General features: G+C 41.9%; 1 protein-coding gene across 3 annotated transcripts in view; it reads right to left on the reverse strand.

Moving 5' to 3' along the window:
* The window catches only part of HKDC1 (hexokinase domain containing 1), a 68,918-nt gene that overhangs the window by 15,548 nt on the left and 39,610 nt on the right, over positions 1-13,760 (reverse strand). For all 3 annotated transcript variants that reach the window (XR_005016919.1, XM_036829628.1, XM_036829627.1), the window contains 5 exons: positions 5,345-5,440; positions 4,747-4,846; positions 3,171-3,354; positions 1,071-1,226; positions 334-567 (listed from right to left, as the gene is read on the reverse strand). Coding sequence is in view for 2 of the 3 variants with exons in the window: in XM_036829628.1 (XP_036685523.1) it covers positions 334-567; positions 1,071-1,226; positions 3,171-3,354; positions 4,747-4,846; positions 5,345-5,440 (770 nt within the window). In the remaining variant the exon portion in view is untranslated. The remainder of the gene's footprint in view (positions 1-333; positions 568-1,070; positions 1,227-3,170; positions 3,355-4,746; positions 4,847-5,344; positions 5,441-13,760) is intronic.

A 13,760-nucleotide genomic window follows, 5' to 3' on the forward strand; every position in this document is an offset into this window, starting at 1 on the left:
AAAATAAATAAATAAATAAAAAACAGTCAGTTCTCATTGCTTCCTGTGAGGTCAGGTGAGACTGTGTTGATAATAATCACTTGTATTTACTGAGCACTGCGTAAAGCACTGTTCATGTAGGAACTCACTCAACCCTGATGCAGGCCTAGGAGGTAGAGATTATTACTGCCTGCCTGTTACAGATGAGGAGCCTGGGCTTCAGAGAGGGTGGTGAACACCCCACATCATAGCACTAGGAAGCAGAGCCCCCAGGGCCTGCACTTTGTCTGTCAGATTCACCAGGGTCCACACTCAGCCTCAGCATCCCCACCCCTGCCTCTCTGGAGCACTCACTGCGGGTGCAGCTTGTACAGCGTGCCATCCACACCCACGGTGATCTTCAGGTGCTCAAACCCCTGGTCTTCCCTCCTTTTCTCCACGACGGCGGCCAGGCCGGCACCGTAGAGCTCGGCCGCCCGCCGGGACACAGCTCCGCACACCTCCTTCACCACGATGCTGTCCTCACACGTGCTGTCCAGGCCAAGCTGCTGCAGGATCCTCCTGACTTGGAGGAGGGCCAGCCGATCGCTGCAGGCAAGCAGAGCAGGATGTCAGGACCTATTCCTGGGGTCCTAGAACCTGCTCCGCAGGGCTCACGGGCCCCCATCCCTAGATGCTCAAGCGGGAGGGAGAAGAAAATGATCCAAGCCATGGTAAGATTGGAGCAGGATGCCTTAGAAGCTGAGATTCAAGAAGGTCTGCCACCCCCAGGAAGTCCCATCATCTTTAAAGAATAAAGTGTGAGCACATCATCTTTTCAGGATCAAAAGAGGATCATTTTTTAGCCTAAGCTAACTCCTGTGTAACCATTTAGGAACCTCGGGGCCCAGACAGGCTGCTGGACCCTCAGCTGGGTGCTGTGGTCCTGATACAGCTGGAGAGAGGGAGCAACCCCAGGAGGCAACCCTCTGCCCAGCCAGGCCCTTACTCTTTTTATTTTTAAATTTCAAATCTGCTGGAACCTGGTGTGACAGCGGCACATCCAACATAGGGTCTTTCACATCGAGCAGGTGAAATTGATCACGAGTCACCTTTCAATTTGAGACAAGAACTTGGTTTCAAAGATGCCCCTGGTCCGGAGACGCTCTGAAATCTGCCCTCGGAAGAGGAGACCCTGCTTGGTCAAGTCAATCAGGATCTGCCGCACGATCTCCCCCAGGTACATCCCACTGGTCATTTTCTCGTATCTGTTTAGAGAAGAGGGATAAGGTTGGAGAGAACAGGAAAATCAGTGCTGGTGAGTAGTTCCCGAAAGGATCACAAGTCAGAGTGTGGAAGGCATGCCATTGGCATCCACCACCTGCCTGGGTTGCAGTGGGTCAGAGTGGGCAGCAGGCCCAGAGAAGTGCATGCAGGAGACAGTATGATGTGGGAAGGCCAGGCTTTGGAGCCATATTGAGCAAGAACTAGGTCCCAGCTCTGCCACACATTAGCTGCATGACCTGAGCAAGCACTTTAAACCATCATCTATAAAACAGGGAGCAAAACCCTGACCCCACAAGACTGTTGGGAGGCAACCGTCTGGTGCACAGTAGACACTAAGCTAAAGCGAGTCCTTTTCCTGGCCCCAAAGCTAGCTCTCCTTGGCTTTGTATTTGAAGAAATCTGTTCCACTAGAGCTCCTGCTCCATGAGATAACACTTTTAAACTGTATGCACACACCAAGGGTGGTCCAAAACGTTAGCTCCCTTCCCCCTTCCTATCAGGCCGTGAGCTCCAAGGTGGAAGGTGCAAGACAAAAAGGAGCTTTGCAACTGACAGGCACTGATCAGGCACGCTGCCCAGGTAGGTGTGACAGTATTAATAACAACGATGCAGAGCTGGACTGCCCCTGCCTGCAGGGTCAAATGGAAATCTGAGTGTGCCTGAGACTTACGTGCTGGACTTGTGTTCTCTTAACTGCTCAGGACCTCATCAGTCTAAAGAACTGACACTTAGACAAATAATGGTGACAGCAGGTGAATTCAAGTATGTTGCCCCCTTAAACTCTCACTCCAAAAATGTGAGTTTCCAGTGGATTCAGACACAAAACTTGGATGCCCCAACTTGGGATTTAGAGATAAGGCCCTTTGTTAAGGTCCCTTGTGTTTTGGTCCCTGGTTCAGCTGGGCTTACCACAATTCACCTGCCTCCCACCTACAAAGACTAGTGCCAAAGGAAGATGAGGGACCACCAGGGCTGGTTTTGGTCTTGTCAAGCCTCTTCCTATTGAGTTTTCTCAGTTTAACAGTCAGCGAGGCATCTGTGGCCCAGGCATCCCATTACATTTCCTATCTGCTCAACTTTTCCACTTGGGTATCGTCCATCAAGATAAACCTGCATTTTCATCTTATTTTATATAGTAAGACACTGGGTTTAGTTGTAACAAAGACTATATGGCCTGACAGTAAAACATTTACTATCTGGTCCTTTACAGAAAAAGTTTGCCAACCCCTGTCGTAATGGATGGGCTCAGGCTAATGATCAATCCACCACAGGCTAGCTCTATCCCTGTCTACCCCTTTCTCTCCTATTCAAGAAGGTATATGAGAATGCAAGTGAAAATGTACTCTGTTTTGTGTTTTTTTTAAACCATCATTATTTTCAGTATTTTGAGTATGGTTATCAATTGGAATACACCTCACAAAGTGATTGTGACCCATGCTGGAACACAACGTCATGGCTGAGAACCAGGACTCCCAACCGTCACCTGCAGCCACTTCCCCACCCCCAGAACAACAGAGATCACCAACCTGGCAGCCTGCTCTTGAAAGACTAAGGATGTTGACCTCTAAACTGGACCTACTAGACGCCCATCTTGAGAGGGCCCACTAAGTCACCGTGTCCCAGCTCTGTGACACCCAGTCCACAGTGAATGGACTTTTTGACGACCTCTGCCTCACTTCCAAAGCCACCACTAGACCTTATGGTACACTGTGGTAATTAGAAAAAGGCTCACCTTCTTTCTCTCTGTTGGAAACTTGTCATAGCTTTATGCTTTGGTTCAAATAAGACATTTCACTAACATCTGATGGAGAGTTGTCATAAATATACAAACCATGGTGTCTGTAACATGAAAATGGTGCCCCCTTAGATCTGTTGAAGTCGTACACTGCACAACCTGCATGAATGCACACATCTGCCCTCCTCACCTCTGTTTGCCAGGATTCAAGGACCCCTCGTCCACCTCCTTGTCGTACTGGGTCCGGATGTCATCTAGGCAGCCATTATCTCCAAATCCTCCCCACTCTGTGTTTATGCACATCTTCCCTTCATCCCCTTCCACCAGTTCAATGTTCCTCATCTCCTCCATGTAGCACATGTTGCTGCCTGTTCCTAAAAGGTCAAGATGGGACTTTAGTCTTCAAAAGACACCACCACGTCTTAAAGAGCCAGCAGGGTACAGTAGATAGGAATTTAGGTTTGGAGTCAGATACCAATGGGTGTGGACTTTAGCTTTACACTCATAGCTGGGTGACCCTAGACAAGTATCTCATCTTTCAGAGATCCATTTACTTCATCTGTAAAAAGGAAATAATACCTGCTTTATAGATTTGTTATAAAGAAAAAAAAAAATGAGACAATGTTCGTAAGTTTCCTCCACATAGAATTGGTACCTGTGATATCATTATCCTTCTCCTCCTTCTCCTCATGATTATTGATAAGCCACAGGCACACAAAGTAAGCTCCAAGTAGTCACAGAATTAGTAGTCAGAGCTGGAAGGGACCATGAGGAATCATCTAGTCTTGGATAAGTAGACACTTGGCATCTGAAAGCCACCCTCTTCTCCTTTGTCCATGACCTGGTCTCAGAACTATTCTCAACACAACAGTCCAGGCAACTATTATCATCAATCAAACAAATCTTACCTCTTTGTCCTCCTAGATCTAGCCCAGCCCTTCCCACAGATGAGGAAACTCAAGTCCAGACAAAATAAGCAACCTGCCCAAGGTCACAAAGTAGGTAAGTGTTGGAGTGAGATGAAACCTCTTAGTTGGCATTGAAGACATCTCAATATATCCCCATCTCCTGTTCTATGTACTACTTAAACTCAGGAAGCCCAGACAACCAGCTGGAACAACTTTCCCAGATTCTGTGATTACTTAACCTGTGCCTGTCACTTAGAATGCCCATCACCCTTGTCTCCACCTGTTCAAATACCACCTGTCCCCTCACCTCTTAGAGTATCCCCTGGAATCCACCCTTGCCCTTAATCACTGCCAGACTTTTCCAAAAGACCCTTAAAAGGCCTATATCATACCTCAGACTACTCCCTTCTTCTCTCCTAGGTTTCTTTCCAACTCTTCCCCATCCTGTGCATCCTGACAGCCAGAAGAGGTCAGAGAACAGAGGAGATGCATGTTGGAGCCAGCATGAAAATCTAGCTCCCTCAGCCCCGTGCCAACCTGATCCAACTGTGGTCTCCTTCCTCCCAGGATAATCTGCCCCAAGGCCCTAATTTGAAAGTCCCCTCTTTCTATGTTATTCTCCTTCCTCAACAGAAAGGAAAACCTTGGCTTAGGACCCTTAGGGAAAAAGATGTTAAGTAAAGACTTGGGAATTAGGAGACCTGGAATCCCAATCTTAACTTTGTCTCTACTTTGGACAAAGCTGGCTTCAGAACCTCTGTGTAATGGAACAATGGCCCCCTGCCCTTCACTATGTTAAAAGGGAACCTCGAAAAGATCAGATGGGAGTAGGCCAATGGGACATGCCTGATCACTTACCTGCAATCAGGCCAACCTCACAATTACGATCTTCATAGCCACAGGTCATCATGGTCCCCACTGTGTCATTCACAACTGCGACTATGTCCAGGTCAAACTCCTGCAAAGGAAGCAGCTCTACTACAAGTAGGATGTGCAAGCCAAACAGGCTCAGGAGGGGCACATCAGCCTGATGTGGGCAGAGGCCAGAGTCACAGGGCTGGGTATAGGATGGCAGAGCAGAGGGGTATAGGATGGCAGAGCAGAGGGGTATAGGATGGCAGAGCAGAGGGGTACAGGATGGCAGAGCAGAGGGGTATAGGATGGCAGAGCAGAGGGGTATAGGATGGCAGAGCAGAGGGGTATAGGATGGCAGAGCAGAGGGGTATAGGATGGCAGAGCAGAGGGGTATAGGATGGCAGAGCAGAGGGGTATAGGATGGCAGAGCAGAGGGGTATAGGATGGCAGAGCAGAGGGGTACAGGATGGCAGAGCAGAGGGGTACAGGATGGCAGAGCAGAGGGGTACAGGATGGCAGAGCAGAGGGGTATAGGATGGCAGAGCAGAGGGGCCTCGGGGAAGGGGCAAGGTCAGGCATGAGCCTCAACACCATAACGTACATTTCTCCTCTTGATGGCTTCCCTGAGCATGTCCACCACATCTTCCCCTTCACAGTCAGTAGCCTTGAAGCCTTTGGTCCACTCAATGAGTGTTCCCTGAAAGAAAGGAGGGCAAATTCATTTGAGCAATAGTTTGCTGGGACCACTGCACAATCTCAGCATCAAATAGATGCAAGGCACTATAGCTGACGGGTAGTCAAATGCTGTTGACTGTGCTTCCATCTGTAGCCCTAACACTGGGCCCAGAGGTGCCACGGACCGTGATGCTCAGACAAGGTCCACTGCTGAGGAATAATTGCAGCAATTCATATTTATCAAGGGTCAACTCATGTTCCCTGGCCATGACTGCACAGAACAAAGGCCACTTCTAATTCACCCAATCAATCACATCTTTGTGATTAAAGATAAAGCTGCAAAATGTTTATCAAAGCATTGTTTCACAGGAACTAGAGGCATCCTGTCATTCCAACAATATGGATCTATCATCTTGTACATCAATATAGGAAATGCTCTACACCCATAAAACATAATGCTTTAAGAGACGTTAGGTGTTAGAGAAAGATGTTCACCATACACTGTTAAGTGAACTCACATTAAACAAATACAGATGGTGAATTATTCTATTATTATTTTAAAACTCACACACACTCAAATCTGGAAAAAGGCCTGGAACAAGGCATACACCAGGTGGTTGACAGTGGTTCCCTCTGGGTACAAGATTACTGGTACCTTTTAGTCTCTCCTTTTTGTTTGCCTATATTTTCTAATTTTCCTAAAATTAGCATGTACAATTTTTATAATACCGAGAAAAAGTATTTCTAAATTTTTTTTGAATTTTATTTTTTTAATACAGCAGGTTCTTATTAGTTACCTATTTTATACATATTAGTGTATATATGTCAATCCCAATGTCCCAATTCATCCCCCTCCACCACTCCCCCCCACCTTGGTGTCCATACGTTTGTTCTCTACATCCGTGTCTCTATTTCTGCCTTGCAAACCAGTTCATTCTAGATTCCACATATATGCGTTAATGTACGATATTTGTTTTTCTCTTTCTACTTACTTCACTCTGTATGACAGTCTCCAGGTCTACCCACATCTCTGCAAATGACCCAATTTCATTCTTTTTTTATGGCTGAGTAATATTCCATTGTATATATGTACCACACCTATGTCTCTCTTTTTGGAACTAGTGGTTACCAGAAGGGCGAGGGGTGAGGAGAGGGGCAAAATAGGTGAAAGGGATTAAGAGGTATAAACTACTAGGTAGAAAATAAATTAGTTACAAGGATGTAATGTACAGCACAGAGAATATAGTCAATATTTTATAATAACCTTGTATGGAGTATAAGCTATAAAAATAGCTTATAGTATATGTTGTATACCTGAAACTAATATAATATTGTAAATCAACTATACTTCAATTTTTAAGTCTCTCTTTTTTCTCCCCAGTAATCAGTGGCTTTGCTCCCAGCTGTCCATTGGTCTCCCCTCCTTCTTAGCTGTGTCTTCATGAACCTGTCAGAACTGCTGAGAGAGAGGCCTGAAGGCCCAGTGTCCTGGGTCAGGAGGTGCAGCTGTGCCCTGGATCATTCAGAACCATGGACAGCTGCACACGGCTCCCCCTTCCCATGTGTATTAATTTTTTTTTCAATATCTTTATTGGAGTATAATTGCTCTACAAGGGTGCATTAGCTTCTGCTGTATAACAAAGTGAATCAGTTATACATATACATATATTCCCATATTTCCTCCCTCTTGCGTCTCCCTCTCATCCTCCCTATCCCACCCCTCTAGGTGGTCACAAACCACCCAGCTGATCTCCCTGTGCTATGCAGTTGCTTCCCACTAGCTATCTATTTTACATTTGGTACTGCATATATGTCCATGCCACTCTCTCACTTTGTCCCAGCTTACCCTTCCCCCTCCCCGTGTCCTCAAGTCCATTCTTTACGTCTGCGTCTTTATTCCTGTCCTGCCCCTAGGTTCTTCAGAACCGTTTTTTTTTTTTTTTTAGATTCCATATATATGCGCTAGCATATGGTATTTGTTTTTCTCTGTCTGACTTACTTCACTCTGTATGACAGTCTCCAGGTCCATCCACCTCACTACAAATAACTCAATTTCGTTTCTTTTTATGGTTGAGTAATATTCCATTGTATATATGTGCCACATCTTCTTTATCCATTCATCTGTCAATGGACACTTAGGTTGTTTCCATGTCCTGGCTATTGTAAATAGTGCTGCAATGAACATCGTGGTACATGACTCTTTTTGAATTATGGTTTTCTCAGGGTATATGCCCAGTAGTGGGATTGCTGGATCGTACGGTAGTTCTGTTTTTACTTTTTTAAGGAACCTCCATACTGTTCTCTATAGTGGCTGTATCAATTTACATTCCCACCAACAGTGCAAGAGGGTTCCCTTTTCTCCACACCCTCTCCGGCATTTATTGTTTGTAGATTTTTTGATGATGGCCATTCTGACTGGTGTGAGGTGATACCTCATTGTAGTTTTGATTTGCATTTCTCTAATGATCAGTGATGTTGAGCATCCTTTCATGTGTCTGTTGGCAATCTGTATATCTTCTTTGGAGAAATGTGTATTTAGGTCTTCTGCCCATTTTTGGATTGGGTTGTTTGTTTTTTTAATATTGAGCTGCATGAGCTGCTTATAAATTTTGGAGATTAATCCTTTGTCAGTTGCTTCATTTGCAAATATTTTCTCTCATTCTGAGGATTGTCTTTTCGTCTTGTTTATGATTTCCTTTGCTGTCTAAAAGCTTTTACGTTTCATTAGGTCCCATTTGTTTATTTTTGTTTTTATTTCCCTTTCTCTAGGAGGTGGGTCAAAAAGGATCTTGCTGTGATTTATGTCATAGAGTGTTCTGTCTATGTTTTCCTCTAAGAGTTTGATAGTGTCTGGCCTTACATTTAGGTCTTTAATCCATTTTGAGTTTATTTTTGTGTATGGTGTTAGGAAGTGTTCTAATTTCATTCTTTTACATATAGCTGTCCAGTTTTCCGAGCACCACTTATTGAAGAGGCTGTCTTTTCTCCACTGTATATGCTTGCCTCCTTTATCAAAGATAAGGTGACCATATGTGCGTGGGTTTATCTCTGGGCTTTCTATCCTGTTCCATTGATCTATGTTTCTGTTTTTGTGCCAGTATCATACTGTTTTGATTACTGTAGCTCTGTAGTATAGTCTGAAGTCAGGGAGCCTGATTCCTCCAGCTCTGTTTTTCTTTCTCAAGATTGCTTTGGCTATTCGGGGACTTTTGTGTTTCCATACAAATTGTGAAATTTTTTGTTCTAGTTCTGTGAAAAATGCCATTGGTAGTTTGACAGGGAATGCACTGAATCTGTAGATTGCTTTGGGTAGTATAGTCATTTTCACAATGTTGATTCTTCCAATCCAAGAGCATGGTATATCTCTCCATCTATTTGGATCATCTTTAATTTCTTTCATCAGTGTCTTATAGTTTTCTGCATACAGGTCTTTTGTCTCCCTAGGTAGGTTTATTCCTAGGTATTTGATTCTTTTTGTTGCAGTGGTAAATGGGAGTGTTTCCTTAATTTCTCTTTCAGATTTTTCATCATTAGTGTAGAGGAATACTAGAGATTTCTGTGCGTTAATTTTGTATCCTGCTACTTTACCACATTCATTGATTAGCTCTAGCAGTTTTCATGTCATCTGCAAACAGTGACAGTTTTACTTCTTCTTTTCCGATTTTGATTCTTTTTCTTTCTTTTTCTTCTCTGATTGCTGCGGCTAAAACTTCCAAAACTATGTTGAATAATAGTGGTGACAGTGGGCAACCTTGTATTGTTCCTGATCTTAGTGGAAATGGTTTCAGTTTTTCACCACTGAGAACAATGTTGGCTGTGGGTTTGTCATATATGGCCTTTATTATGTTGAGGTAAGATCCCTCTATGCCTACTTTCTGGAGGGTTTTTATCATAAATGGGTGTTGAATTTTGTCAAAAGTTTTTTCTGCCTCTATTGAGATGATCATGTGGCTTTTATCCTTCAATTTGTTAATATGGTGTATCACATTGATTGATTTGCATATATTGAAGAATCCTTGCATTCCTGGGATAAACCCCACTTGATCATGGTGTATGATCCTTTTAATGTGCTGTTGGATTCTGTTTGCTAGTATTTTGTTCAGGATTTTTGCATCTATGTTCATCAGTGATATTGGCCTATAGTTTTCTTTTTCTGTGACATCTTTGTCTGGTTTTGGTATCAGGGTGGTGGTGGCCTCGTAGAATGAGTTTGGGAGTGTTCCTCCCTCTGCTATATTTTGGAAGAGTTTGAGAAGGATAGGTATTAGCTCTTCTTTAAATGTTTGATAGAATCCGACTGTGAAGCCTTCTAGTCCTGGGCTTTTGTTTGTTGGAAGATTTTTAATCACAGTTTCAATTTCAGTGCTTGTGATTGGTCTGTTTATATTTTCTATTTCTTCCTGGTTCAGTCTCAGAACGTTGTGCTTTTCTAAGAATTTGTCCATTTCTTCCAGGTTGTCCATTTTATTGGCATATAGTTGCTTGTAGTAATCTCTCATGATCCTTTGTATTTTTGCAGTGTCAGTTGTTACTTCTCCTTTTTCATTCCTAATTCTATTGATTTGAGTCTTCTCCCTTTTTTTCTTGATGAGTCTGGCTAATGGTTTATCAATTTTGTTTATCTTCTCAAAGAACCAGCTTTTAGTTTTATTGATCTTTGCTATTGTTTCCTTCATTTCTTTTTCATTTATTTCTGATCTGATCTTTATGATTTCTTTCCTTCTGCTAACTTTGGGGTTTTTTCGTTCTTCTTTCTCTAATTGCTTTAGGTGTAAGCTTAGGTTGTTTATTTGAGATGTTTCTTGTTTTCTGAGGTAGGATTGTATTGCTATAAACTTCCCTCTTAGAACTGCTTTTGCTGCATCCCATAGGTTTTGGGTCATCGTGTTTTCATTGTTATTTGTTTCTAGGTATTTTTTGATTTCCTCTTTGATTTCTTCAGTGATCTCTTGGTTATTTAGTAGTGTATTGTTTAGCCTCCATGTGTTTGTATTTTTTACATTTTTCCTGTAATTGATATCTAGTCTCATAGCGTTGTGGTCAGAAAAGATACTTGATTCGATTTCAATTTTTGTAAATTTACCAAGGCTTGATTTGTTACCCAAGATGTGATCTATCCTGGGGAATGTTCCATGTGCACTTGAGAAGAAAGTGTATTCTGTTGTTTTTGGATGGAATGTCTTATAAATATCAATTAAGTCCATCTTGTTTAATGTGTCATTTAAAGCTTGTGTTTCCTTATTTCTTTTCATTTTGGATGATGTGTCCATTGGTGAAAGTGGGGTGTTAAAGTCCCCTACTATGATTGTGTTACTGTCAATTTCCCCTTTTATGGCTGTTAGCATTTGCCTTATGTATTGAAGTGCTCCTATGTTGGGTGCATAAATATTTACAATTGTTATGTCTTCTTCTTGAATTGATCCCTTGATCATTATGTACTGTCCTTGTCTTTTGTAATAGTCTTTATTTTAAAGTCTATTTTTTCTGATATGAGTATTGCTACTCCAGCTTTCTTTTGATTTCCATTTGCATGGAATATCTTTTTCCATCCCCTCACTAGCAGTCTGTATGTGTCCCTAGATCTGAAGTGGCTCTCTTGTAGACAGCATATATATGGGTCTTGTTTTTGTATCCATTCAGCGAGCCTGTGTCTTTTGGTTGGAGCATTTAATCCATTTACATTTAAGGTAATTATCGATATGTATGTTCCTATTCCCATTTTCTTAATTGTTTTAGGTTTGTTATTGTAGGTCTTTTCCTTCTCTTGTGTTTCCTGCCTAGAGAAGTTCCTTTAGCATTTGTTGTAAAGCTGGTTTCGTAGTGCTGAATTCTCTTAGCTTTTGCTTGTCTGTAAAGGTTTTAATTTCTCCGTCGAATCTGAATGAGATCCTTGCTGGGTAGAGTAATCTTGGTTGTAGGTTTTTCCCTTTCATCACTTTAAATATGTCCTGCCATACCCTTCTTGGCTTGCAGAGCTTCTGCTGAAAGATCAGCTATTAACCTTATGGGGATTCCTGTATTAATTTTTAATAGCAGCAGTAATACAGGAATGCATGACCTTTGTAAAACATTAAAGTGTTATTGATAAGGACAAAGTCCACTTTAATTCCCCATCCCCCCAAACTTGAGAGGTAACCTCTATTATCAGTTTGATATTAATCCTTTCAGACCTTTTTCTCTTTGCTTACATGTATTTTCAAATACATTCATACTGTGTGTGGACTACTGCAGTTTGTTTCTCTCACTCAATAATATATCTTTTAGACCATTCCAGGTCAGTTAATATGGAAAATATTCCTCAAATATAATTGCACAGAAAATTTTAAATTAAAAAAAAACAACTGTAAAACAAGTACTATTTTAATCGCCATTTTTCAAATGAGGAAGCCAAAGGTGCAGAGGTTAAATAATTTGCCCAAAGTCACAAAGCCAGTAAGTGGAGAAGCCAAGATTCGACCTGAGGCAATGTGGTTCCAGACCCATGCTCTTAACTACTACACGCTCTTGCCTCCTGACTAGGTAGGTAATATCTGTGAAGCATTTAGAACAGGGTCTGGCACTGAGCAAACACCATGTATGTGTTTGTTAAATAAAAATCTAGTAATTCTGTATGATTGATATACCATAGTTTAGTCATTCTCCACTGCCAGACATTTGGGTTATTTCTAATTTTTCATTATTAAAAAGTGATGCTGTAGTGAACATCCTTGTTCATTCCTCCTTAGGTACATTTTAAGAAATGGAATCTTGAGAAATGGATCTTATGGCTCTTAGCATTCTGGCATTTTTAATTTTGAGAGATCTAGCCATATTACCAGATAATTTTGCCTTTTGAACCCCTCTCTCCCTGTTCTCTGAATGACTGGGGGGCAGTGGGGGTAGACCTGGTGAAGAGTGTTTTCATAGCATTCTCTGAGCCCTGGAGAGCTCTGTTTCAGTTCTGATTTTGCAGCTACTGATTGGATAAGACTGCATGCCTCAATTTCCTCATATCAAAAGTGAAATAGGGAATTCCCTGGTGCTGGTCCAGTGGTTAGGACTCAGCGCTCTCACTGCTGGGGCCCCCAACTTCGATCCCTCATCAGAGCACCAAGATCCCACAAGCCGTGTGGCACAGCCAAAAATAAATACATAAATAGGATAGAAAATAGAGTATAATGCACAAAATGAGGGTAGGTACTATTTCTTGATTTTTTTGTTTTGATTATATATATGTAAGTGTACTGTGCATTATAGCCAAAATGGTCCAAAAACACTGGGCTCCAGGTCCTGATCCTGAGGGTAGAGTGCAAGAACCTGGGCTCTCAGGCCAGTGTCCTGGAATAACCCCTCTACCACTGTTTATAGATGTGGTAACCTGGACAACTTAACCTCTTTGTGCCTCCGTTTTTCTTAACTACAAAATGGTGATTAAAAATAGTGTGTATACATACAATAAAATATCACTCAGCTTTAAAAAGGAAGGAAATTCTACATGGATGACCCTTGAGAACATTATGCTAAGTGAAATAAGCCAGTCACAAAATAACAAATATTGTTATGATTCTACTTATACGAGGTACCTAGAATAGTCAAATTTATAGAGACAGAGAGTAAAGTAAAGGTTTCCAGGGGCTGGGAGAGGGGCAAATGAGGAGTTATTGTTTAATGGGTATAGAGTTTCAGTTTGGGAAGATGAAAGGGTTCGGAAGATGGATAGTGGTGATAGTTTCATAACAATGTGAGTGTACTTAATGCCACAGTACACTTGTACTTTTTAAGTGTACCAGTGTACACTTAAAAATAGTCAAAGTGGTAAATGTTATATCTATTTTACCACAATAAAAAATGGTAAAATAAACAAAGCAAAAATAGTGTGTACATCATGGGGACATTGACTGGATTAGACAAAATCTTAACAAGTCTTTGGTGTCATTCTTATTATTGTCATGAGCTCTCTGGCTGACTTGCTGTGCTGACCAGAGTTCTCTCTATAAATTGAGGAGTGGTGTTCTGCTTTTATGCCAGTCCTGTAAGCTTAGTTGACATAAGCCTATCAGAGAGCAAGAGAGAGTGCTCTGTTCTCCATAAGCTGGTGAATGGTGCTTTTATCCAAGAATTCCAAGAAAAATCTTGTGATGTACATTTCGAAATTATTGTGAATAATTTATTAAAATCATCATCCATGATGTTCTTCAATGGCAACTAGGTAAGTGTCTATGTGATAAACTCCTGAAATTCTAATATCAGGAAAGAAATGCATTTCTTCTGATGCACTGGTATGCTTTTGTTCATCAGACAATAAAAACCCTACGACCTATTGCATTTCCCTGTTTACACAGGAAGACCCAGGTAATATTGTG

This window comes from Balaenoptera musculus, chromosome 16 (genome assembly GCF_009873245.2).
Source record: "Balaenoptera musculus isolate JJ_BM4_2016_0621 chromosome 16, mBalMus1.pri.v3, whole genome shotgun sequence".
Taxonomy (NCBI): domain Eukaryota; kingdom Metazoa; phylum Chordata; class Mammalia; order Artiodactyla; family Balaenopteridae; genus Balaenoptera; species Balaenoptera musculus.